At 40.8% G+C, this 27,300-nt stretch overlaps 2 protein-coding genes across 4 annotated transcripts in view; both read right to left on the minus strand.

Annotated features, from left to right (window-relative positions):
* LOC144634371 (rab3 GTPase-activating protein non-catalytic subunit-like) overlaps nucleotides 1-18,543 on the minus strand; it is a 37,589-nt gene extending 19,046 nt beyond the window's left edge. The window contains exons 1-12 of one of the 3 annotated variants that reach the window (XM_078493305.1): nucleotides 18,377-18,543; nucleotides 16,074-16,108; nucleotides 15,412-15,535; nucleotides 14,008-14,089; nucleotides 13,193-13,240; nucleotides 12,919-12,994; nucleotides 12,136-12,237; nucleotides 11,636-11,735; nucleotides 11,292-11,393; nucleotides 10,426-10,574; nucleotides 9,875-9,963; nucleotides 9,393-9,491 (exon numbers count right to left, since the gene is read on the minus strand). In XM_078493305.1, coding sequence (XP_078349431.1) covers nucleotides 9,393-9,491; nucleotides 9,875-9,963; nucleotides 10,426-10,574; nucleotides 11,292-11,393; nucleotides 11,636-11,735; nucleotides 12,136-12,237; nucleotides 12,919-12,994; nucleotides 13,193-13,240; nucleotides 14,008-14,089; nucleotides 15,412-15,535; nucleotides 16,074-16,108; nucleotides 18,377-18,485 — 1,115 coding nt within the window. In that variant the 5' untranslated portion in view covers nucleotides 18,486-18,543. Of the gene's footprint in view, nucleotides 1-9,392; nucleotides 9,492-9,874; nucleotides 9,964-10,425; nucleotides 10,575-11,291; nucleotides 11,394-11,635; nucleotides 11,736-12,135; nucleotides 12,238-12,918; nucleotides 12,995-13,192; nucleotides 13,241-14,007; nucleotides 14,090-15,411; nucleotides 15,536-16,073; nucleotides 16,112-18,376 lie in introns of those variants that run through there. The other 2 variants (XM_078493303.1, XM_078493306.1) reach the window with 2 other exon arrangements.
* Nucleotides 18,544-25,971: 7,428 nt separating this feature from the next.
* Nucleotides 25,972-26,808, minus strand: LOC144635643 (nociceptin receptor-like). The gene has a single exon (XM_078494728.1). The coding sequence runs from the start codon at nucleotides 26,806-26,808 to the stop codon at nucleotides 25,972-25,974; it is 837 nt and encodes a 278-aa protein (XP_078350854.1).
* Nucleotides 26,809-27,300: the final 492 nt, after the last annotated feature.

Here is a 27,300-nt window from a genome sequence, read left to right on the forward strand (position 1 = left end):
ACAGAGTTTAACTCTGGTTTTTAGTTCCATGACATGACTCGAAGACACTTAAGGTCAGCACACACAAGGGGACAAGCTCCTGTGACTAGTCCCTGTGATTAGTCCCTGTCACTAGTCCCTGTGATTAGTCCCTGTGATTAGTCCCTGTGATTAGTCCCTGTGATTAGTCCCTGTCACTAGTCCCTGTGATTAGTCCCTGTGATTAGTCCCTGTGATTAGTCCCTGTCACTAGTCCCTGTGATTAGTCCCTGTGATTAGTCCCTGTGATTAGTCCCTGTCACTAGTCCCTGTGATTAGTCCCTGTCACTAGTCCCTGTATTAGTCCCTGTATTAATCCCGTGATACATGTGATTAGTCCCTGTCACTAGTCCCTGTCACTAGTCCCTGTGATTAGTCCCTGTGATTAGTCCCTGTCACTAGTCCCTGTGATTAGTCCCTGTGATTAGTCCCTGTGATTAGTCCCTGTGATTAGTCCCTGTGATTAGTCCCTGTGATTAGTCCCTGTGATTAGTCCCTGTGATTAGTCCCTGTGATTAGTCCCTGTCACTAGTCCCTGGATATCCTGTATTAGTCCCTGTATTAGTCCCTGTGATTAGTCCCTGTCACTAGTCCCTGTGATTAGTCCTGTCACTAGTCCCTGTGATTAGTCCCTGTGATTAGTCCCTGTGATTAGTCCCTGTCACTAGTCCCTGTGATTAGTCCCTGTGATTAGTCCCTGTGATTAGTCCCTGTCACTAGTCCCTGTGATTAGTCCCTGTCCTAGCCCGTGATTAGTCCTTGAGTTAACAACTCATTATTGTATTCGTGATTTCTTATTGTCCCTGATACCTATAGTCCCTTGATTAGTCCCTGTCACTAGTCCCTGTGATTAGTCCCTGTGATTAGTCCCTGTGATTAGTCCCTGTGATTAGTCCCTGTGATTAGTCCCTGTGATTAGTCCCTGTGATTAGTCCCTGTCACTAGTCCCTGTGATTAGTCCCTGTGATTAGTCCCTGTGATTAGTCCCTGTGATTAGTCCCTGTGATTAGTCCCTGTGATTAGTCCCTGTGATTAGTCCCTGTCACTAGTCCCTGTGATTAGTCCCTGTGATTAGTCCCTGTGATTAGTCCCTGTGATTAGTCCCTGTGATTAGTCCCTGTGATTAGTCCCTGTCACTAGTCCCTGTGATTAGTCCCTGTCACTAGTCCCTGTGATTAGTCCCTGTGATTAGTCCCTGTGATTAGTCCCTGTGATTAGTCCCTGTGATTAGTCCCTGTGATTAGTCCCTGTGATTAGTCCCTGTGATTAGTCCCTGTGATTAGTCCCTGTGATTAGTCCCTGTCACTAGTCCCTGTGATTAGTCCCTGTATTAGTCCCTGTGATTAGTCCCTGTCACTAGTCCCTGTGATTAGTCCCTGTGATTAGTCCCTGTGATTAGTCCCTGTCACTAGTCCCTGTGATTAGTCCCTGTGATTAGTCCCTGTGATTAGTCCCTGTCACTAGTCCCTGTGATTAGTCCCTGTCACTAGTCCCTGTGATTAGTCCCTGTATTAGTCCCTGTGATTAGTCCCTGTCACTAGTCCCTGTGATTAGTCCCTGTCACTAGTCCCTGTGATTAGTCCCTGTGATTAGTCCCTGTGATTAGTCCCTGTGATTAGTCCCTGTGATTAGTCCCTGTCACTAGTCCCTGTGATTAGTCCCTGTGATTAGTCCCTGTGATTAGTCCCTGTGATTAGTCCCTGTGATTAGTCCCTGTGATTAGTCCCTGTGATTAGTCCCTGTGATTAGTCCCTGTGATTAGTCCCTGTGATTAGTCCCTGTGATTAGTCCCTGTGATTAGTCCCTGTCACTAGTCCCTGTGATTAGTCCCTGTGATTAGTCCCTGTCACTAGTCCCTGTGATTAGTCCCTGTGATTAGTCCCTGTGATTAGTCCCTGTGATTAGTCCCTGTGATTAGTCCCTGTGATTAGTCCCTGTGATTAGTCCCTGTGATTAGTCCCTGTGATTAGTCCCTGTCACTAGTCCCTGTGATTAGTCCCTGTGATTAGTCCCTGTGATTAGTCCCTGTGATTAGTCCCTGTGATTAGTCCCTGTGATTAGTCCCTGTGATTAGTCCCTGTCACTAGTCCCTGTCATTAGTCCCTGTGATTAGTCCCTGTGATTAGTCCCTGTGATTAGTCCCTGTCACTAGTCCCTGTGATTAGTCCCTGTATTAGTCCCTGTGATTAGTCCCTGTGATTAGTCCCTGTGATTAGTCCCTGTGATTAGTCCCTGTGATTAGTCCCTGTGATTAGTCCCTGTGATTAGTCCCTGTCATTAGTCCCTGTGATTAGTCCCTGTGATTAGTCCCTGTGATTAGTCCCTGTGATTAGTCCCTGTGATTAGTCCCTGTCACTAGTCCCTGTGATTAGTCCCTGTCACTAGTCCCTGTCATTAGTCCCTGTGATTAGTCCCTGTGATTAGTCCCTGTGATTAGTCCCTGTGATTAGTCCCTGTCACTAGTCCCTGTGATTAGTCCCTGTATTAGTCCTGTGATTAGTCCCTGTGATTAGTCCCTGTGATTAGTCCTGTGATTAGTCCTGTGATTAGTCTGTGATTAGTCCCTGTGATGTCCCTGTGATTAGTCCCTGTGATTAGTCCCTGTGATTAGTCCCTGTGATTAGTCCCTGTGATTAGTCCCTGTCACTAGTCCCTGTGATTAGTCCCTGTGATTAGTCCCTGTGATTAGTCCCTGTCACTAGTCCCTGTGATTAGTCCCTGTCACTAGTCCCTGTGATTAGTCCCTGTCACTAGTCCCTGTGATTAGTCCCTGTGATTAGTCCCTGTGATTAGTCCCTGTCACTAGTCCCTGTGATTAGTCCCTGTCACTAGTCCCTGTGATTAGTCCCTGTGATTAGTCCCTGTGATTAGTCCCTGTCACTAGTCCCTGTGATTAGTCCCTGTGATTAGTCCCTGTGATTAGTCCCTGTGATTAGTCCCTGTGATTAGTCCCTGTGATTAGTCCCTGTGATTAGTCCCTGTCACTAGTCCCTGTGATTAGTCCCTGTGATTAGTCCCTGTGATTAGTCCCTGTACTAGTCCCTGTGATTAGTCCCTGTCACTAGTCCCTGTATAGTCCCTGTGATTAGTCCCTGTGATTAGTCCCTGTGATTAGTCCCTGTCACTAGTCCCTGTGATTAGTCCCTGTCACTAGTCCCTGTGATTAGTCCCTGTGATTAGTCCCTGTGATTAGTCCCTGTGATTAGTCCCTGTGATTAGTCCCTGTCACTAGTCCCTGTGATTAGTCCCTGTGATTAGTCCCTGTGATTAGTCCTGTGATTAGTCCCTGTGATTAGTCCCTGTCACTAGTCCCTGTGATTAGTCCCTGTCACTAGTCCCTGTGATTAGTCCCTGTGATTAGTCCCTGTGATTAGTCCCTGTGATTAGTCCCTGTGATTAGTCCCTGTGATTAGTCCCTGTGATTAGTCCCTGTGATTAGTCCCTGTGATTAGTCCCTGTGATTAGTCCCTGTGATTAGTCCCTGTGATTAGTCCCTGTGATTAGTCCCTGTATAGTCTGTGATTAGTCCCTGTGATTAGTCCCTGTGATTAGTCCCTGTGATTAGTCCCTGTGATTAGTCCCTGTGATTAGTCCCTGTCACTAGTCCCTGTCATTAGTCCCTGTGATTAGTCCCTGTGATTAGTCCCTGTGATTAGTCCCTGTGATTAGTCCCTGTGATTAGTCCCTGTGATTAGTCCCTGTCACTAGTCCCTGTGATTAGTCCCTGTGATTAGTCCCTGTGATTAGTCCCTGTGATTAGTCCCTGTGATTAGTCCCTGTGATTAGTCCCTGTGATTAGTCACTACTGTGATTAGTCCCTGTGATTAGTCCCTGTGATTAGTCCCTGTGATTAGTCCCTGTGATTAGTCCCTGTGATTAGTCCCTGTGATTAGTCCCTGTCACTAGTCCCTGTGATTAGTCCCTGTCACTAGTCCCTGTGATTAGTCCCTGTCACTAGTCCCTGTGATTAGTCCCTGTGATTAGTCCCTGTGATTAGTCCCTGTCACTAGTCCCTGTGATTAGTCCCTGTCACTAGTCCCTGTGATTAGTCCCTGTGATTAGTCCCTTGTTAGTCCCTGTGATTAGTCCCTGTCACTAGTCCCTGTGATTAGTCCCTTATTAGTCCCTGTGATTAGTCCCTGTGATTAGTCCCTGTGATTAGTCCCTGTGATTAGTCCCTGTGATTAGTCCCTGTCACTAGTCCCTGTGATTAGTCCCTGTCACTAGTCCCTGTGATTAGTCCCTGTGATTAGTCCCTGTGATTAGTCCCTGTCACTAGTCCCTGTGATTAGTCCCTGTCACTAGTCCCTGTGATTAGTCCCTGTGATTAGTCCCTGTGATTAGTCCCTGTGATTAGTCCCTGTGATTAGTCCCTGTGATTAGTCCCTGTCACTAGTCCCTGTGATTAGTCCCTGTCACTAGTCCCTGTGATTAGTCCCTGTCACTAGTCCCTGTGATTAGTCCCTGTGATTAGTCTATTATCCTGTGATTAGTCCCTGTGATTAGTCCCTGTGATTAGTCCCTGTCACTAGTCCCTGTGATTAGTCCCTGTCACTAGTCCCTGTGATTAGTCCCTGTGATTAGTCCCTGTGATTAGTCCCTGTGATTAGTCCCTGTGATTAGTCCCTGTGATTAGTCCCTGTGATTAGTCCCTGTGATTAGTCCCTGTGATTAGTCCCTGTGATTAGTCCCTGTGATTAGTCCCTGTGATTAGTCCCTGTGATTAGTCCCTGTCACTAGTCCCTGTGATTAGTCCCTGTGATTAGTCCCTGTGATTAGTCCCTGTGATTAGTCCCTGTGATTAGTCCCTGTATATTGTGCAGTCGTGAAGTCTGTGATAGTCCCTGGATAGTCCCTGTGACTAGCCTGTGTTAGTCCCTGTCACTAGTCCCTGTGATTAGTCCCTTCATAGTCCTGTGTTATCCCTTTAGTCCTGTGATTATCCTTCACTAGTCCTGTATTGTCCGTATTGTCCCTGTATTTCTGTGATTATCCGTCATATTGTGATTAGTCCCTGTCACTAGTCCTGTGATTAGTCCCTGTGATTAGTCCCTGTGATTAGTCCCTGTCACTAGTCCCTGTGATTAGTCCCTGTCACTAGTCCCTGTGATTAGTCCCTGTCACTAGTCCCTGTGATTAGTCCTGTGATATCCCTGTATTAGTCCCTGTGATTAGTCCCTGTATGTCCTGTGATTAGCCCTGTCTGTCCTGTGATTAGTCCCTGTCACTAGTCCCTGTGATAGTCCCTGTCGATAGTCCTGGGCATTTTATCGTTATTGGTGGTCACAGTCTATTAGTCTAGCGTGTTACTGTCATTAGTCCATTAGTCCGTAGCTGTGATTAGTCCCTGTCACTAGTCCCTGTGATTAGTCCCTGTCACTAGTCCCTGTGATTAGTCCCTGTGATTAGTCCCTGTGATTAGTCCCTGTGATTAGTCCCTGTGATTAGTCCCTGTGATTAGTCCCTGTGATTAGTCCCTGTCACTAGTCCCTGTGATTAGTCCCTGTCACTAGTCCCTGTGATTAGTCCCTGTCACTAGTCCCTGTGATTAGTCCCTGTGATTAGTCCCTGTGATTAGTCCCTGTGATTAGTCCCTGTGATTAGTCCCTGTGATTAGTCCCTGTCACTAGTCCCTGTGATTAGTCCCTGTCATTAGTCCCTGTGATTAGTCCCTGTGACTAGTCCCTGTGATTAGTCCCTGTCACTAGTCCCTGTGATTAGTCCCTGTGATTAGTCCCTGTGATAGTCCCTGTGATTAGTCCCTGTGATTAGTCCCTGTGATTAGTCCCTGTGATTAGTCCCTGTCACTAGTCCCTGTGATTAGTCCCTGTGACTAGTCCCTGTGATTAGTCCCTGTCACTAGTCCCTGTGATTAGTCCCTGTGACTAGTCCCTGTGATTAGTCCTGTGATTAGTCCCTGTGATTAGTCCCTGTCACTAGTCCCTGTGATTAGTCCTGTGATTAGTCTGTGATGCCTGTGATTAGTCCCTGTATTAGTCCCTTGATAGTCCTGTGATTAGTCCCTGTCACTAGTCCCTGTGATTAGTCCCTGTGACTAGTCCCTGTGATTAGTCCCTGTCACTAGTCCCTGTGATTAGTCCCTGTCACTAGTCCTGTGATTAGTCCTGTGATTAGTCCCTGTGATTAGTCCCTGTGATTAGTCCCTGTGATTAGTCCCTGTGATTAGTCCCTGTCACTAGTCCCTGTGATTAGTCCCTGTCACTAGTCCCTGTAATTAGTCCCTGTGATTAGTCCCTGTGATTAGTCCCTGTGATTAGTCCCTGTGATTAGTCCCTGTCACTAGTCCCTGTGATTAGTCCCTGTCACTAGTCCCTGTGATTAGTCCCTGTGATTAGTCCCTGTGATTAGTCCCTGTGATTAGTCCCTGTGATTAGTCCCTGTGATTAGTCCCTGTCACTAGTCCCTGTGATTAGTCCCTGTCACTAGTCCCTGTGATTAGTCCCTGTGATTAGTCCCTGTGATTAGTCCCTGTCACTAGTCCCTGTGATTAGTCCCTGTCACTAGTCCCTGTGATTAGTCCCTGTGATTAGTCCCTGTGATTAGTCCCTGTGATTAGTCCCTGTGATTAGTCCCTGTGATTAGTCCCTGTGATTAGTCCCTGTGATTAGTCCCTGTCACTAGTCCCTGTGATTAGTCCCTGTGATTAGTCCCTGTGATTAGTCCCTGTGATTAGTCCCTGTCACTAGTCCCTGTGATTAGTCCCTGTGATTAGTCCCTGTGATTAGTCCCTGTGATTAGTCCCTGTGATTAGTCCCTGTGATTAGTCCCTGTGATTAGTCCCTGTGATTAGTCCCTGTGATTAGTCCCTGTGATTAGTCCCTGTACTAGTCCCTGTGATTAGTCCCTGTCACTAGTCCCTGTGATTAGTCCCTGTCACTAGTCCCTGTGATTAGTCCCTGTGATTAGTCCCTGTGATTAGTCCCTGTCACTAGTCCCTGTGATTAGTCCCTGTGATTAGTCCCTGTGATTAGTCCCTGTCACTAGTCCCTGTGATTAGTCCCTGTCACTAGTCCCTGTGATTAGTCCCTGTGATTAGTCCCTGTGATTAGTCCCTGTCACTAGTCCCTGTGATTAGTCCCTGTCACTAGTCCCTGTGATTAGTCCCTGTGATTAGTCCCTGTGATTAGTCCCTGTGATTAGTCCCTGTGATTAGTCCCTGTGATTAGTCCCTGTGATTAGTCCCTGTGATTAGTCCCTGTGATTAGTCCCTGTGATTAGTCCCTGTCACTAGTCCCTGTGATTAGTCCCTGTCACTAGTCCCTGTGATTAGTCCCTGTGATTAGTCCCTGTGATTAGTCCCTGTCACTAGTCCCTGTGATTAGTCCCTGTGATTAGTCCCTGTGATTAGTCCCTGTGATTAGTCCCTGTGATTAGTCCCTGTGATTAGTCCCTGTGATTAGTCCCTGTCACTAGTCCCTGTGATTAGTCCCTGTCACTAGTCCCTGTGATTAGTCCCTGTGATTAGTCCCTGTCACTAGTCCCTGTGATTAGTCCCTGTCACTAGTCCCTGTGATTAGTCCCTGTCACTAGTCCCTGTGATTAGTCCCTGTGATTAGTCCCTGTACTAGTCCCTGTGATTAGTCCCTGTGATTAGTCCCTGTCACTAGTCCCTGTGATTAGTCCCTGTGATTAGTCCCTGTCACTAGTCCCTGTGATTAGTCCCTGTGATTAGTCCCTGTGATTAGTCCCTGTGATTAGTCCCTGTGATTAGTCCCTGTCACTAGTCCCTGTGATTAGTCCCTGTGATTAGTCCCTGTGATTAGTCCCTGTGATTAGTCCCTGTGATTAGTCCCTGTGATTAGTCCCTGTGATTAGTCCCTGTCACTAGTCCCTGTGATTAGTCCCTGTGATTAGTCCCTGTGATTAGTCCCTGTGATTAGTCCCTGTGATTAGTCCCTGTGATTAGTCCCTGTGATTAGTCCCTGTCACTAGTCCCTGTGATTAGTCCCTGTGATTAGTCCCTGTCATTAGTCCCTGTGATTAGTCCCTGTGATTAGTCCCTGTGATTAGTCCCTGTCACTAGTCCCTGTGATTAGTCCCTGTGATTAGTCCCTGTGATTAGTCCCTGTGATTAGTCCCTGTGATTAGTCCCTGTGATTAGTCCCTGTCGATTAGTCCCTGTGATTAGTCCCTGTGATTAGTCCCTGTCACTAGTCCCTGTGATTAGTCTCTGTGATTAGTCCCTGTGATTAGTCCCTGTCACTAGTCCCTGTGATTAGTCCCTGTGATTAGTCCCTGTGATTAGTCCCTGTCACTAGTCCCTGTGATTAGTCCCTGTGATTAGTCCCTGTGATTAGTCCCTGTCACTAGTCCCTGTGATTAGTCTCTGTGATTAGTCCCTGTCACTAGTCCCTGTGATTAGTCCCTGTGATTAGTCCCTGTGATTAGTCCCTGTGATTAGTCCCTGTGATTAGTCCCTGTGATTAGTCCCTGTGATTAGTCCCTGTGATTAGTCCCTGTGATTAGTCCCTGTGATTAGTCCCTGTGATTAGTCCCTGTGATTAGTCTCTGTGATTAGTCCCTGTGATTAGTCCCTGTGATTAGTCCCTGTGATTAGTCCCTGTGATTAGTCCCTGTGATTATTCATTGTGATTAGTCCCTGTCACTAGTCCCTGTGATTAGTCCCTGTGATTAGTCCCTGTCACTAGTCCCTGTGATTAGTCCCTGTCATTAGTCCCTGTGATTAGTCCCTGTCACTAGTCCCTGTGATTAGTCCCTGTCACTAGTCCCTGTGATTAGTCCCTGTGATTAATCCCTGTGATTAGTCCCTGTGATTAGTCCCTGTGATTAGTCCCTGTGATTAGTCCCTGTGATTAGTCCCTGTGATTAGTCCCTGTGATTAGTCCCTGTGATTAGTCCCTGTGATTAGTCCCTGTGATTAGTCCCTGTGATTAGTCCCTGTGATTAATCCCTGTGATTATTCATTGTGATTAGTCCCTGTCACTAATCCCTGTGATTAGTCCCTGTCACTAGTCCCTGTGATTAGTCCCTGTCACTAGTCCCTGTGATTAGTCCCTGTCACTAGTCCCTGTGATTAGTCCCTGTCATTAGTCCCTGTGATTAGTCCCTGTCACTAGTCCCTGTGATTAGTCCCTGTGATTAGTCCCTGTGATTAGTCCCTCCAACAAGTCATTGGAGTAAGTCAAGTCTAGTTCCAGGTACCATAATTTGATCCTTGGATCTTGTCTTATGAATTGAAGAGAAACTTGTCACCCTCAAGATTAAGGTCATCAGACAGACAAGGAGAAAATTCCATAACTACATGTAGCTTCTTCATGTAAACACTTCACGGGATTTGTCTCCTCATGTGTGCCAACATTAAGAGTTCCAGTGAGGAGAAACAAATGTCAAACCTGGCTGGTAATAAAGTTCCTTTTTCAACCTTAGGCTTTGCAGGTTTTGATGGTTCTGTTGATTGACTGGTTGGCTTGCTACCCCATCCTAGCCAGCCACTGAGAAGAAAACCACAAAAGGCATGAATTAAAAACCTTTAAAATAATATTGCTAGAGATTAATCTCATCACAGTCCCAGCCACATACAAACACTACATTTCTAACCTCCTCCTCCTCCCATAAGTGGACAACTGGCCTAAGTGGACACTTTATGTGGTCCCAAAAGGATGTCTGTTTATGATGTTTGACGGTATCAAATATTAAATTTGTTTATCAATGGTGACTGTTGATTGTCTGATGATGAAACCAGTGGCGTTTAAATCTCAAACAAAATTTAAATTTACAACCCAACGGTTTTTGAGAAGGAAAAAAAAAACAGATAGAGAGGTCCTTAGATCCTTGTTCCTGTCATTATGAGCTGGTGCTTTAAAACCTAACCTACCTTGCTGCAGTGAGCTTGGAGAGTACTGCTGTTGTCAATTTACTTGCTACTGCTAATGCAACATCAGAAATTAAAGGAGGGGAGCTACCCTATTAAAAGCAATAGTAATATTGACAAATTATTTTTAGTAATAATTATTTTCAACATCTCTAACTTCTTGTTTGTAGGATGACTAGTTATAGCTTATACTTTTTATACATTCCTCTCTGACATCAAGTCGTGACAACTTACATCCCTCAACTCTGCTTCACAGTGAGAACATGAAAACCATGAACACTTTTATTATACTTTATTATACTAAAAATAAAGAAGAAAAAATAGTTGACAAATTATTCACAAAAAATAACCTTTTGGCTCCATCTCAGTCCATTTGCTTATATTTCCTGTAGTTTGAGCTGCCATTCGATGTTTTTTGCACAAAATTAATGTACTTATGGATCAAGATAAATTAAAGTGTTCACAGTTTTTTTATTCACACTGTAAGCAAAGTGTAAACAATATACATGTACCGTTGCTATGAAAAAACCTCAATTCAAAGATGCCAGTCTTACCTCCATGGCAGTGTACACAGCTACAAATGGCTCCATCCCAGTGCTAACATAATGCGACATGGCAGGCATGTTGCTTCTAATATTTGCATTGAAACCACCAATGAACGAAGCTGTTTGCAACTGGTCAAACATGTTTGGAGGCACAACTCCTAAACAAATTAATGGCATGCACATAGATCAAATAATAGTCAACTTAATTTTTCCAAAAATGTTGGCCAGGAAACAAAAAAAAAGATGAAGAATAAAAAAATGCCACGTGACAACCTACAAATTTGAGCAACATATTATTATTAATAACAGTTGCACATCATTAGATTGGTAAATCTGATCAGTAAACTTTATTATTCCAAAAATGTTGGCCAGGAAACAAAAAAAAAAGAAGAAGAATAAAAAATGCCACGTGACAACCTACAAATTTGAATAACATATTATTATTAATAACAGTGGCACATTATCAGATTTCCTCAAACATTAATGTTTTGAGGATATCTTATGACAAGCTACTCTGCTTCCAGCTGACCACTCTAAGAAGAGCACAGACAAATGCAACTACATGTATAACATGGGATACCACAGAAACACTGAGAATATTCTAGGTTACTAGTACATAAAGGCCGGTCAGATTTTCTCTGCATCATTTCTAACTTTTCAGGGAATTTGTCCTGCTGCTCTAGAATGCTGAGGGCACTGATGTCTGTGTTGATAATGGCACTGATCATGATAACTGACAAAAATGATAATTATGAAGCCAGTGAGAAATGATCCTGAAGTGAGGGGGGGGGGCATAAATCTCATTTCTGATCAATGGGAAACTAATCAAGAAACATTAAAATAGATTATGTACAGTATGCACAACAACACCTCACCACAACTAGCAATGTCTGTGATGTGCTTCTGACCATCAAATCGCCATTTCTTATAAGCCAGTGGAGGAGGGCCAATGAGTTCAGATAAACCACTGGCTTGAGCTGAAAAAGATGAAGGACAAATAAGGATCTACATCATTTGATTTCACATACAGATGAAGCACAAGGACAAAAAACGATCTACAGCTGATAGCATTTGATTTCACATACTCTACAACTCAGTTACAACCCAGCTCCAATTCAAGTTTGACTGTCTGTATGACTGATCAGTCTAGCTGTATAACAAGACAAAGATTGACTGGCCTAGCTTCTAGTCAGTAAATAATTACTGGTATCTACCTCACCTCTTGCTAACTGGTTTCTGCAAGCTCTCAGTGACTGGTATAGACTAAAGCCATCAATAATAACCAACGCACTTGGATACAAGATGGCTAGTTCCTCAACCTATAGTATGTGGTACAAACAATATTTAATAGGTAATCAGAGACCATGGTCATATCATCGACTAAGAGGTAGATTTTTTTTTCATGTAAAATTTCTTTTTGATATGTACAGTGTGTGTCTCTAAAAGAAACAACACAGTCATGTGCCTTGTACACCCGGCAAATAACTGGGAATATTCAAGATTTGACCAAAATTATGTGTCCCAGACAGATAGAGAAATTATAATCAGGTAAATCAGTTTTAATGATAACGATTTTGTGGCCTGGCTCTTTTTGTTTTGCCACAGATCCCTATTTGGTGTCATTTTTCTTTTGTAATCTCAGTAAAGATTTTCATTTCCTGCAGTTGACAGGTCTGACTTCATTAGTAACAAATGTTTGCACATTGGTTCCTATTGTACCTGCTCTGCAGTTCCATAGTTCTTGTACGGCTGCCATGTTCTGCACTTAAGTCTAAGAACTGGGTCATCATGAAGAAATTGAGACAGCAGCATTGATCCATTCTAAGAAAAGTGATTCATAAAAATATGTTGTGGTTCATTTTTACCCTTGGTACAATCTGGTATTTTCATTACTTGTTTGATATTCATTATGATACATTACCACTAGAACAAAGGGAATACAAAATTGTAGGTAGGTAGGTTAAGTCTGTGTTCAAAATTAAACCTAGTGGTCCATCCGGCTAGAGCTTATCTCCTCCAGGAATGGGATGTTAGTCCACTGCAGGGTTACTCCCCAGCATTAAATTTGCAGGTACCCATTTATACACCTGTGTCGAGGGAAGGCACTATGAGAGAAAAGTGTCTTGCCCAAGAACACAACACAATGATCCTGGTGAGGGCTCAAACCTGAATCACTTGATCTGAAGTCCAGTGGACTAACCACTAGGCCACTACATCTCCTATAATAGGCTAGTTTCGAAATATGCTCCACTGATCACAAACAACGGAATAAAGTCGAGGTTCGGGGGAATAATTTGGATTTTCTTTTGTTTTATTCCACTCAACCTCGACTTCACTTCTTTGTTTAGGATCAATAGAGCGTAATTCAAAACTAGCCTATTGTACCACTGGTAATATTGAACCACACAAAATACACTAATCAATAAACATAAAGTATCATGAATAAGGGCTGTTAATCAATAAACTGTGACATGTGGTAAAGTGGCACATGAACATGTATACCTGTAAATATATCCTCATGTAACCTGATGTGAATCCGGCTACAATGCAAGTCCAGTCCGGTGATCCTTGAGAACTCCTGGATTATAAAACCAAACCCATTAAATCAGTTCTTCCAATGACATTACAATTTTTATTTATAACAATGAGTACAGGAATAGCACCCCCTGCAGTGGAGGTAGGACTGACATCTTTAAATTGACTTTTATCCAAGAGAGAGAAACAGTTTGTGAAGTCTAGAGAAAAGACAAACCACTATACATACATGTGTACTTACTGGTGTTGAGAAGCCAGCGGAATACATAATATATCTGTAATGCATTCTCTAAAAATAAACACAAGCAAACCATCCGCGATAAATCAATACAATTCAGTAAAGTTTAATAATCTTGCTTGACCACTGAATAACTGCAGCCTACTGTTAAGTAGGTGTTCACTATATGGGAGGTTAAAATATTACTGGCAGTGTTTGCATGTATCTGGGACCACAGTCACAAGTCCCAAGGGTGAGGAGAGGGGATTAGACTCATGACTGATGAGTTTGTACAATTTGGGCAATGACTGCATCTCTGAGTCAAATATAATTGCCACATGCAATGGGAAGTCAAAGGCATAGATGTTTATCTGTGGCTGGATTGGAAATGGTAAAAAATGATGAATTTAAAACTTTTGTTAAAAGCCTTTTTTCCTTTTATGGAAATCACCAGTCTGCTGTTAACAGAATTGGTCAGTTTACAATCTCCTGGAAATGGATAGTTTACCGTTTATGGTTCTGGCCAGCTGCAGTATGCCATTTTTTCTGGTAATAGTCAGTTTATTAGAGAAAGGTAGGAACATGCTCCTACAGAACAAGAAAACTAAAAACAATTTCTCATAGATGGGGTTTATACAACCAATTGCGACAACTCTTGTGAGATTTTCCTGTAAAGATGATATTAATAAAATACAAAAAGGGTCACTTCTTCTGGAACTCAGCAATTTTTTTTATTGGAGATTTCATCCGAGTTCTTTTTGAACTTCTAAAAAAACAGACAAACTTCCGGTAATTATTACTGAGATACAAGTACATGTAAGATAACAAAGTTAATTTACCCTTCTTCCATGGCCAGAATACCACTCCACACTATTTCATATTTTGTGCTGGGTTCACCATCTGATGGTTTATTCCATCTGCCTGGAAAATGATACATGTATGTTACAAAACACCTGACATGCCTGGAAAATGATACATGTATGTTACAAAACACCTGACGTATAGTTTGCTTAGGCCCAGCCACATATGGCTCATCATAAGTCATGGCTTAGCCTGCGAATACAGCCGCCTCTCACGGTCCGATCGGCAGCGTGTTGGCTTCATAACTTAAATTATGCAAAATTAGCAAGTCGGGATTTACGTCATCAGTATGGAATTATATACCTGCCAACTTTTTCTGGGTCAAAGGCGTGAGATTTTTATCTTAAGAGTGCCAGGATTTCCGAAGACGATACGACCATTTCCGAAGTTTTCCGAAGACGTCCGAAGTATTCCGAAGACGTTACGAAGATATCCCGATCCCAGTGCGTGGATGTGTTTTGCTAAACATGACTTCGTTCCCAATGCTTTTGTTGTCAAAACTCTGAGATTTTGGGGAAAGCATCGTCATTTAATCATTTAACATGGAGTTTTTGTTTCTCACATTGGTTTGAGTTTACATATTTTTGGAAAGTGTGTCGGTTATGATTGTAATAACTCAAATTTTTCGACTAGGCGTGAGAAATTGGTTCGTAAGCGTGAGTTGGCGTGAGATCGAAGTTTTCAACTTGCAGGCGTGAGAGTTGGCAGGTATAGAATTACTGCTTGTAAATTGCAGACGTCTCTCCTCTCCGAACGCAGCAAGCAGATCGGAGCAAGAATTAACAATTATGCCTTTCCAGGCCCAAGTTGTTCGAAAGGTGGATAATGCTATCCAAGGCAAAGCCAAGTAGGCTCGGTATGACAGTTATCCATCGGAGAGTGATTTATCCGGTGGATACATGTACGTCATCCACCCTTTAAACAACTGGCATGGGCCCTGCTGGTCTTCAAATGACTCTTCACTTCACGCTGCAGCTGAGTCAGCATAGTACAGTAAGTAGTCAGAGCAGTTGTCCCTAATGTTCAAGACCTCCTCTCCAGCCGCTGGCTACATGAAGTTGGCATTTATTTGGAAGTCTGATTTCAACACGTCCGCCATGCTTGTAAAAGAGCCAACTGGTCAGCTTCATGCCAGTTAGTGTTCTTAACTGTGTTGTGTTTATATTTAATACTTGTGGGATTTTTTTACATTGGCTCTGGAAAGTTTCAGTGGGAGTAATCAACTGAGATATTTAGTCATCTGTTTACAATTATAAGTGGCCTTTAATCATGGTATTTGAAAAAAATTTAAGTTATGTTGACTCCTCCTTAACATCATCTATAAATAGCCAGCTTTAATTTGTAATTATTACTGACAGAAATATTAAATGGCAGTCACTTACTTGTGAGGAAAACAGCTTTGTCATTTTTGGCCACAGCAAGGGTGTCATTAGATGGTGATAGTGAAATACAACACTCCTGTAGCCACGAACGAGTCACAGCTACGTGCTCACTTTCAACTGCTTCCTGCAAAAAAGAGAGATTAAGATGCGTTAGATATGCCATCATATTACTATGTTATTACCAATTCGCACATATTTAAGACTGCTTTTGAGCCATATTATTATGATATACTGCATTCAGGTGTCTCGCACATAAGTTACTGGCACTGATCCATAGTATTTTTAGTCTAAAATGTTTTAAACCAGAGTGATTTTACGATCCTTTGCATGATACAGTTGAATCTCATTAAAATGGAAACCACAGGGACAAGAAAAAGTATCCATGTTATGGAGGTGTCCAATTTACAGAGGTAGAGTTAACATGAATTTTTGTCTCTTTGACTAGGTGACCTGCCAATAATTGAGATGTTTCCATACTATAGAGGTCTCTATAAGGAGAGGTTCAACTGTATCTACTGTATATATATCATCAAACATGTAAATTGAAACAATTGAAAATCAAAATTCAAACTGGTTTGCAAAAATTAAATTTCTTTTTGTTCAATTTAACAAAAACAAATGTTAGGAAGAGCACATACATTAAGCTGTTAGTGTTTTCTTACCGTCCAGCCCCATTCCTCATTGTCAGCATCCCAACCTTCTATAAAGAAAAGGATCTTATATTTATAGCGCTCTACAATCTCAAACCATCTTTACTGCTTCTTCAAAGTATACTTCATAAGATTGTTGTTATCTTTTAATTGAATTGTAAATCAGTTTAAATGAGTAATAAAGAAATATAACAAGCGTTACATTGGCTATGAGGATGGCCAAGTTTAAGATTGACTTATTTGAGGAAGCGATTTAGAGTCAAAGGGTATTTGATGGCAGAAAGGGACACCCTGCTAAATGACAACTGTGACTGGTTCAGAATCGCCAAACACTTGAAAGCTCTTCTGACTCCCAGGGGACGGAGGGTACTCGGGATTGCAAGTGATAAAGAAGATCAAAGGATTTTTGGGGTTGAAATTTTCAATTTCGGGATTTTTTTGGGTAAAAAAATTTGGCAAGTATTTTTTAGGAGGCATGATTTAGGTGCGGATTTTTTTGGGGGTATTAAAAACAATCTAAAGATTTGTGGTTAGCCTTTGCTGCATAGTTCTGCAAATAAAGTGCAAACAAATGTGTTTTGCTGTTATTTAATAGCTAATTCAGATGGCATGATGAAAATAAACAAACACAAGTGTTCTAATAGTTCTATTTCTAATGTTTTTCTTTCTTATTTTTATCATTCCCCCTTTCTGGAAATTAATTTAAAGGGACAGAAATTTGGCATGGTTTTTTTTTTTTTTTTTTTTTTTTTTTTGGGGGGGGGGGGGGTTAATTTTTGGTCCAGGGATTTTTTGGGGTTTTGTTGGAAGCCCTAGGGATTTTTTGGGGTCTTGATTTTTGCCATGATTCGATTATCCCCGTCACTATACCGGGGTAAATTTCAAGTGCCCCCTCCCCCTGGGTTCTGACTATCCACTCTATGGTAAGGAATGAGTCTATGTCTTAGTGTACAGTTTACCAAAAGCTCAAATGGAAGCCCTGCCTTCAACCAGAAGGAGAAGTCCTGATATTTTCTGACATCTAATCAGAACTCTTTAGGGCCTAAACATTTTGTCCTTCCTCTCAGACATTAAGCTCGCATTCTCATAGTACTAAATATTGTATTCCCACAATAAAGCAACACTCACGAGTCCTATCTCCCTTGACTCTATTAAGTACCACTTCTTCCCACTCATGTGGGCGATGATGACCCAGTAGCATTTTCAGGTTAAAATTTGTGATTTTGCCCTTATATGTGAGTTTCCATCTAAAATAACTATTTATATTTATTCCAGAACCTTAGAACCTCAAGGATTATCAAGTTGGAAAATATAACACCAGCTACTTGTTAGAGACCCAGCATAACCAATCGATTGATGAAATCGATGATCAGAGATTCAATCCATAAATCAATATCAATCCATGAAAATAGTTAATTGATATCGATTGGTATCGGCCAATCCTAATCAATCGATGGTTACAAAAAAAGGTCATCGATTGATATTGATTGGCTGGCACAACAAACTTGAACAGACGTCACGCAAGCTACAGTACCTGTCTGATCATCCGCCATTTTTAGGAAGCCCTGGTGACGAATTTGGTAAAAAATTCTGACCCAGTCTTCTCAACACAAAGAACAAACACTGCTGCATGGTTACTCGAATTACCCACTTGCCCATCATTGCCTTTCCGTTTCATTATGTCTACACAAGAAGTCCAGGAAGAGGCTCTACTGAATATGAGATGCGCCGTCAAATGCTATCATCTCTCCTGTTTTGAGGTGAATGTCGCTCTTGTTTGGCCCACATTTGGCCCACGCTTGCTGAAAGTTGAATAAAACTCAGCCTCGTTCAACTAAACTCGTCATTTAACTCTCGGTGAGTCTTTATTCATGTTTATTCTCCTCAGGCAAAAAGTCACCTCAAAATAAATGTGTCCAATTTTCGTATCTAAAGAGTACAAAAACTGGATTGCGATAATCGATAACAATCGATAACAATCAATTCCAATCGATGCCAATCGTAAAGGTCACAAAAATCTTCTTTATCGATTGGTCACTGATTATCAATATCAATCGATTAATTGATATCGATTTAAATCGATCATCGATTTCATCGATTGGGTAAGCTTAGGATTAGTACGTCTTAGCGCTAATCAGGGGAAAAAGTGAATTCCAAAATAGATTGGTCAGTTGACTTCAAATTAAAAACGTGATGCTTTAAATCACCGTTACCAGCCCTTAATTGAGGAAATACGCAGAATTCAGCAAGAGGGGCTCATTCGATTCAATTCAAAAGTCACCCAGAAACATCGTGTTCGCAAACTCCCGACTCACCGACATTTTCCTTGACATCTTGTTCTTCAGATGTAGGAGCGTCATTCAGAATGGATGTTACTCTATTTATATCTTGAATACAAGCAAACACAGGTATTGAACACGACATTTTTTTTAGCCGGTCATATCTCTTCTTGTTCTACTTCCACGTCGGCCATCTTGTTTTGTTTATATCAGCTGACCTGATCGCGGTCTCGCAAGCTCGTTCCCAGGGCGTCGCCGCTTTCCAAATCGCAACCTGTAGTCTGTAAGGACTGTGAGGCCTTCTCAGGGCCTTCTCACGTTCCTTGTCCCTCAGATTTTCTCTTTTTGCTGGTTTAAACGCTATTTCGCCGATTTCTTTTTCACTTGAACACTTGGTCCGGTCTTCAGAGGAGCACGAGCTCATTCCCCTTGCAGCGAAGGTAGTGAACCCTACTACTTACCAGCTAACTACATATAAAACAACTTAGTTGACCAGCAAGAGAACAAAATTTCGTTTTATTACAGCTTCGAATTCCTCACTCCTAGTACTTTTGGGCTGCCTGTGGGGAGAGTAAATGGCTGTGTTTTACAATTTAGGGACGGACCATTATTTTCTTGGAGGGGGGGGGATGAAAAATTTTCCTCTGCAAACTTTTTTTTTAGTTTATGCACCTATACAAACATTTTTTTCTAACTATTTTTTGTTTTAAATATCGTGTTTTCAAACAATTTATTTTGTCCTGCAAACAATTTTTTTTAATATTTTTCTCCAAAACAAGATTTGAGGCGACCTTCCCGGATTACCGGTTCAAAGCCTACGTGACCTGACGCCAGGCGTTTTCTTTCACTACTGTATTCGTGTAATTTGGTTCTGTAGTCAGTTCTATAGAGTTATTGCTGGCAATGTTGAGACCTTCTTGATCAAAAGTGCTTCTACATCTGAATGTTTTCCCATGTAAATCGACGGCGATTTAAAATAAAATCGTTTTCCCCTGGTAAGTGGTGTTATGTGACAAAATCCAAAAGTATAGGTGGATTTCCACTGACGCGTAAATATTTACGTACGTAAAACGTGCGTTAAAAAAGATACGTAGGCAAATTTCCACTGTCGCGTAAAAAGTAATAAAAAGCGTTTCCTCTTTACGCGCGTTGAACGTGCGTAAATGCCCGCCATACTTAATTATCAAGTTGGTGAATGGAGTGTGTGATTGTCGGCCATATTGGAGGAGTGAAACAATAAATTGTTTTTCCTTTGGGAAAAAAATCATTAACATTTTTATGCAAATATCTTGTTATTTGACTCTTCCAACATGGCTGCCATGAAAACACTTTGTACCACACGCTAGAAAAAGAAATGCGTGAATACTTCCGAAAGACACCATCAAGTAAAAGAAGATTTGAGGCGACCTTCCCGGATTCTCGGTTCAAAGCCTGCGTGACCTGACGCCAGGCGTTTTCTTAATAATAATAATAATAATAATAATAATAATAATAATAATAATAATAATAATAATAATAATAATAATAATAATAATAACGGCTTTATTGGAAGAGCTTCCACAGAGTGGCTCTTCGTCTTCCAAATAAACTAAATTTACAAAGAGTTATTAAAATATATAAAAGATTATTATTTACAATATTTACAATAAAAAATAAAAACTATGAAACCTGAAACTTCTCATAAAATTACACGAATACTATAAAAATGGATCACTAAAAAGTCATTCGATTTGTAAAAAGAAAAAAATAAAACTGAGGGAAAAATTAAGCTATGCGAGACCTTGCATTTTTGAATAAAATGTCTTTAACGGCCTTGATAAAAAGGGTATATGTGGGTATATTTCGTACGTTCGCTGGTAGGCCATTAAAACTAGTTGCGGCCATGTGTTGGAAAGTGTCCGCCTCTTTTGGAACTGATAGTTTGGGTGCCACAGATGATCGCAGGTTATAAGCTGTAACTGAGTGTACATCCAAACGTAGATAGTGTGGCCAGTGAATGCTATGTTGTGCTTTGAATGTAATTTTTAGCAGACTTAACTCCCTTCTTTCACGCACCGGTAGCCATTTCAAACTAATTACATCGTTAACAGTTGCGAATTTCTCCAACACAAAAGCGGCGCATGCATTCTGCACACGTTGCAGGCGCTTTAGCATGTACTCTGGTATAGGGTTATATACGATATCACAGTAGTCAAGTTTTGATAAAACCAGAATTTCAGCCAGCTGTTTTCTTAATGAGAAAGGAGCTAAATGTTTTAATTTCCTTAAGACTGCTAGACTGCCATAACAAGAAGATAAAGTCTTTGTTACGTGTTCACTCCACGATAAGTGATCATCTAAGTAAACCCCTAACAGTTTAGTTTGACGAGTACGATCTAATGTAGCTCCGTCACAAGTAAGATGCAATGGCCTTGTTGAAGCCTCAAATGTAATAAATGTCCCTAAATGTATTAAAGGTCCTAAGTGTAATAACTTTTGGTCCTAAATGTAATAACGGTCCTAAGTGTAATAACTTTTGGTCCTAAATGTAAAAAAGGTCCTAAGTGTAATAACTTTTGGTCCTAAATGTAATAAAAAAAGGTCCTAAGTGTTATAACTTTTGTTCCTAAATGTAATAAAAAAAAGGTCCTAAGTGTAATAACTTTCGGCCCGAAATGTAATAAAGGTTTGTAGTGTATTAGATGTTCAAGCTTGATATAAAATCATGCTCGGTGCTTTTCTATACATTTTTTTCAGTTTGAAACCTGTTTTATGTTTACTTGCTTCATTTTATTTCCAGTACTGTAAGATGCTATTTCGATTTTGTCATGAAGCAAACAACTAAATCACGTGACAACCTACATCCACGTGATCGATCACTTGACACTAAAGTACAATTTTTTAACTGATTTTTTAGGAAGTTTTCGATTGTTTGACACGATGTGTTTTATGTTAACTTTCGTTAAATTGAATTTTAAAAAGACTATTGAAGCCGAACAAACATGATTCTTTTACTTTTCGTGCAAACGTACGAGACTAGTGTTTTCTTTAAAACCGCTGTGACAAGCACACGACGTCAGGCTCAAGAAACCAAATTTTTCTAAACACGTCCCTGTTATGTTAACTTTCCGTAAATTGGATTTAGGTTTGACTTTAAAACATAAAACGTTATACTTTTCCCTTCTTTGCAAACAAATGTAAAAAACGTATGTAACTTGATACATTTAGTTTTTGCAAACACGGCGACATCGAATATAGTTATTTTGCTTAAAATAAAAAAAAAAACAATTCTAACACCAATATTATCTATATTAGGTCACCTTTTCTAAGAAATCGGCATTTCAATATCAAGAATTTTTTGCACATAAACCGCTGTGATATCCACAAGTTTAATTAAATTTATTTGCAGTTTTAAGTTGGTGTCACATAGTCTACGAGAATCCTTCCGCAGGAAGAAAAACGCAACGTTTGTGAGAGTCCCAGTATATAACGTAGACTCATCTGAGCATACATTTAGTACAAAGTGTTTTGTTACACAAGGAGAGCATATCGCTTTCTGAAACAGATATGAAAAGTAACGTTGGTAAACTTCCCGTTTTACCAAGGACAGAGAATCAGGAACCCCCCCCCCCCCCCGCCCTCACTCAGGAATAATTAATTATTGATATTAATTAATTAATTAATTGACTATTGCAAGTTTACACCTTTAGCGTTAGGGCGTTAGGGGCTTAGTGGTTTGCGGGCGACAAGCCCACACAACCATCAATAGGGCATTCTGCACTATTGAGGATTTTGAGATGAGGATTTTGAGTTTGCTTGTTACACTCTCGCCATTTTTTATTTAAAATTAGTTGTTTCTAGTGAATAATTATAGTTCTTGTTACTTCTGTTAATTCACGATTGCTCGATGACGTCGCATTTTAATTCTTTATATGCTCTGACAGTCAATATAAACTGTAAGCTGCTAAAACTCATATGAGCGAGCATCTAACAAGACTGCTTATATTATTAAACTACGCCTGTTGTAACCTATTAGCGTCTGTTGCCGTTGGCCCATGTCCAATAAGACATGCAAAATAAAATAGATTTTGGCACATTCTTTAAGGCAAATGGGAACTGGTTGTAGTAATAATAGTGAATTTGTTCTATCTTCTCGATATTTTTTTCTTCTCAAGATGTCTTTTTATATGTCTTAATTTGTACACGGCCCCACAAGCTTTAAACTTTTTTTTACCGTGTTTAAATAAATTTGTTATTATTATTATTATTATTATTATTATTATTATTATTATTATTATTATTATTATTATTATTATTATTATTAAAGTACATCATAATCTGGATCTCTAAGATAAATTTTTACCTCTTTGCTTTTGTATAGAGAAGCACCGTGCATGATTTCATGTTAAGTCGAACCTTTATTACACTAAGGACCTTTATTACATTTAGGACCAAAAGTTATTACACTTAGGACTTTATTACATTTAGGGACATTTATTACATTTGAGGCTTCAACAGCCTTTCATCCAATGAATGTACACGACTCATCTGTGCAGTAGACACCAACATCCAATTTGTTTTGGCTTTGTTCAGTGAGAGGTTGCAATCACTAGAATAGGAACCAAGCTGTTGCATGACATTGTTTATCTCAGAGATAGAACTTTGCAGGTCGCAGACTTTTGAATGAAGGTATAGTGTAGTATCGTCCGCATACTGGGAACATCGACATGGAAGGTGATCCTGAAGGTCTGCTACGTACAAATTGAATATGAAAGGACCCAGTATAGAGCCTTGAGGCACACCAAATACTACGCTTTCCTTATCTGACCTTCTATCATCTACTGCGTTCGTGTAATTTGGTTCTGTAGTCAGTTCTATAGATTATTTCTTGAAATGTTAAGACTTTCTCGATGAGAAGTGCTTTTACATCTGAATGTTTTCCCAGGTAAATCGATGGGCGATTTAAAACAAAATGGTTTTCCAAATGGTAAGTGGTGTCATGTGACGAAATCCAAAAGTATGATTGGGTAAATCGTTGCGTAACCGCAGACAGCCGCGAAAAAAGTTGAACTCGGTTCAACTTTTTTCAAAACCCCCAAAATCGCTACGTGAGTAAACGTGCGCGTTACGTGCGTAAATACCTGGAAAAAAACGTGGCATTGGAAATTGGACAACGTAAATTCGACGCACGTAATCGTGCGCGTAAAATTTCATTTTACGTACGTTTATAATTCTTACGCGCGTTAACGTGCGTAAACAAAAACGCGACAGTGGAAATCCACCTTATGATTGGCTAAATCGCTGCGTAATCGCAGACAGTCGCGAAAAAAGTTGAACTCGGTTCAACTTTTTTGAAAACACTCGCGATCGCTACGTGCGTATACGTTTTGCCACGTTTTTTTCTTGGTATTTACGTACGTTACACACACGTTTACGCACGTAGCAATCGCGAGTGTTTTCAAAAAAGTTGAACCGAGTTCAACTTTTTCCGCGGCTGACTGCGGTTACGCAGCGATTTACCCAATCAAACTTTTGGATTTTGTCACATGACACCACTTGCCATGTGGAAAACCAATTTTTTTAAATCGCCGTCGATTTACATGGGAAAACATTCAGATGTAGAAGCACTTCTCATCGAGAAACTCCGAACATTTCCAGCAATAATCTATAGAACTGACTACAGAACCAAATTACTCGAACGCAGTAGTGAAAGAAAACGCCTGGCGTCAGGTTACGTAGGCTTTGAACCGGCAATCCGGGAAGGTCGCCTCAAAACTTTTTTTTACTTGGTGTCTTTCGAAAGTATTTATAAAATGCCTCTTGGTCATATTCACGCAATTATTTTACTAGCGTGTGGTACAAAGTGTTTTCATGGCGGCCATGTTGGAAGAGTCAAACAACAAGATATTTGCATAAAAATGTTAATGATTTTTTTCCCAAAGGAGAAACAATTTATTGTTTCACTCCTCCAATATGGCCGCCAATAACACACTCTATTCACCAACTTGATAATTCAGGATGGCGGGCATTTACGAACGTTCAACGCACGTAAAAAAGAAACGCTTTGTATTAATTTTTACGCGACAGTGGAAATTTGCCTACGTATCTTTTTTTACGCACGTTTTACGTACGTAAATATTTACGCGTCAGTGGAAATCCACCTTTAGTGTAAACAGAAGGCCAAACTGAAGACTGAAGAACGCGGTGGATTTTTTTAAATTTATCCGGATTAGTAAAGACGGGGCGAGCGCTTTTTAAAAAAAAAAAAATGGTTTCACTCTAGATCTGACTGAGTAAAGTAACAAAAACAGCAGTTATTTACACGATATTTCGAATATCTTTTTTAACCCCGCTGTTAATCAAAAGACAAACGTAAACACAACACTTAACGCATCTTGGTTTGTTCGATTTATTACTGAAAGACCTAAAACGATGCACTTAAAAGCAAATATAAAATGAAACCTAAATAGGAGCAACACTTCCTGGTAGAGTAGCTACTTTTATTTATTATTCAAATATTGTCACCTGTTTTCGCGTGCCCCAATTTGCGGAATTGCAAAATAAATTCGCGAACATTAGTACACGCTATATGAATAGTGCCACAAAAATTAGAAACGCTAAAAAATTACCGTGATGCTGTGTAGATTTTGAGGTGCTTATAATATTTCTAAAATGAGCATTCAGACAAAGTCGAAGAGAAAGAGACTTGTCTGAACTGGTTTGTTTACAATGTTTACAGTACCCAAATTCGCAAGTAGCCAATCAGGAGCGCGTTCTACTCTCCTGATATTCTACGATATCAAGTCACTGACCTGATGTGCCACCATATCACGGTCACTTTGAAGTACAGTGGTGTTACTGTACGATGAATTAAAAAGAGGTTTTACCAATAAAACAGAACTTCGTAACTTAAATTTAGCGGTGTTTAGCGGTCGTAAAAAGAGAAAAACTTTCCCGCCAAAACTAAACTTGAGCGCGCTCGCCGATTGCGGGATGTTTGCCGACGAGTACTGAGACATTCAGACTGAAAAAGTGGAGCCGGACTTTTTAAATCTTTCGCTTAATTTTGATTTTGAAAATTTAGAGAATGAAACTCTAAACAAGCGGGTGGAAAAAGAGGCAGAAGAAGAAATTGGTCAAAGTGTTGAAGACCAAGTCAACACAATTTGCAAAATGTACCTTGCAACCATGGCTTCAACAGAGCGATAAATATAACCGGATTTTTGGCTGAATTTGGGTACGGTAAATACCTAATCGTACCTTTTTGGTACGCTTCGGCTGCATATCAGGCTCGACCAAACTCGCCTGATATGCAACCGAAGCGTACCAAAAAGGTACGATTAGGTATAAGTATGGGCCACTTTATTGTGCTTCGAGTGACGCTTATTTGTTTCTTGTTTTGTCCTAAGTACGATCGATTGCCGGAACTGAGCATGCGGGATAAAACAAATTGCGGTGTTTACGCGAATTTAATGTCTTTTGAGTCGCGACATATTGTTATGTTTCCGATATGTTTGATAAATTAAGTACATGCCAAAATGTATGAAACTAAAGGCACTAGCCTTTCTTAAAACAAACTGTAAAACGGTCAGGATTAATTGCGTCTGTCCAAAAATCTTGAATGAGATTCATCCTTATAAACAGGCTGCAAATCATGTATGAGAGCTCCTTAGCAATCCTTTCAACGCCTGTCGATAACTTCTATGACGGTAAAAATAAATGCACGGATTAACTGCAGAGTTTGCAAAGCCAGGTAACACGCCCCAAAAGTGTAATGCGCTGTAATGTCCAACAAATCTCGCGCTGATGAAAACGATTGGAACCCAGCAAATAGAAAAGGCAACCACAACAAGAGCTATTGTCTTGCCTACTTGCTTATTTCTCTCGCGCAATTCTGCACGGCCGGCCTCTCCATTTTCGCGTAGGTTACTAATTTTCCAAGATGCACAGCGCACATTTATAAATGTTACCAGACCGCTTGTTACAATAGCAAAGTAGCAAATGACGACTCCAAAGATCTGTAAATGTTTAATCTCTAACAACAATTGGCTTTGTCGCCAGAAAACCACTTCAAGACTGGGAAGTACTAAAGAAACGAGCAAGACGAATAAGAGAATCGTTTTCAGTTTTGAAGACGTCATTTTGATCTTGTGTTGAAAGGGATTACATATCGCCCAGCAGCGATCTATACTCATGGCTGCTAATATCAGCAACGAAGCAGCGGCAGACGATCGGCCAACTATTATTGCAGCCAACATTGAAGCATCCAGGGAACAAACTGGAACACAGCCCTGTATTACTACTGAGATCACAAGTGGAACTGCCACAGCAGTAACAAGTAGATCAGCCGTTGCTAAGTTTGCGATTAACACACCACAAGCAGTTTTTAGGTTTGGTGTTCTCTTAATCACAAGAAGAACTAACGTATTACCCAATGATCCACCTATGGCAATGATGTTATAAAGAACTACAGAAACGAAAATGTCCATGGGTTGAAGTGCAAAATCTTGACAGTGCGATACGCTTGAGTTATCACAGAGCGCGCTGCTGTTACTGGCACGAGTGTTGTGGCAATCATTGTTTAGTGAAACGTTATTTAGTATCGCCGTTGAATTCAGCTCCATGAAGGCTCTGATATGATATTCAGAAAAAGAGTGTTCTGTAAGGTAACACAAGTTCTACTGAGAAAAATAACCTATTCAGTTTGCCCGGTATGTTGCTTGTTGGCGAACACATTAGGAAGTTTTTAGTGAGTGTCCCAACTGTTAGTTAATTCTAGTCTTGCACTGTATTTATTTAACAGTTTCCTGTATTCGAACAAGGAAAAGGCGAATTAAAAGGCATCCAACTAACAATGCAACATGACTCCCATTACAACCCGTGGGTAGAAGGTTCTCTTCCCAGGAGACCCTTTTATTCAGCTTAACTATGTTAAGTACCTGTGGTTTGTTTCTTTTGCCAAAGCGCTAGGCATCAATGAA

The sequence above is a fragment of the Oculina patagonica genome, chromosome 13 (genome assembly GCF_052425735.1).
Source record: "Oculina patagonica isolate OP01 chromosome 13, crgOcupat, whole genome shotgun sequence".
Classification (NCBI taxonomy): Eukaryota; Metazoa; Cnidaria; class Anthozoa; order Scleractinia; family Oculinidae; genus Oculina; species Oculina patagonica.

Excerpts from the sequence above, each read along its gene's own strand:
- LOC144635643 (XM_078494728.1), bottom strand. The coding sequence starts at position 26,808 with ATGGACATTTTCGTTTCTGTAGTTCTTTATAACATCATTGCCATAGGT.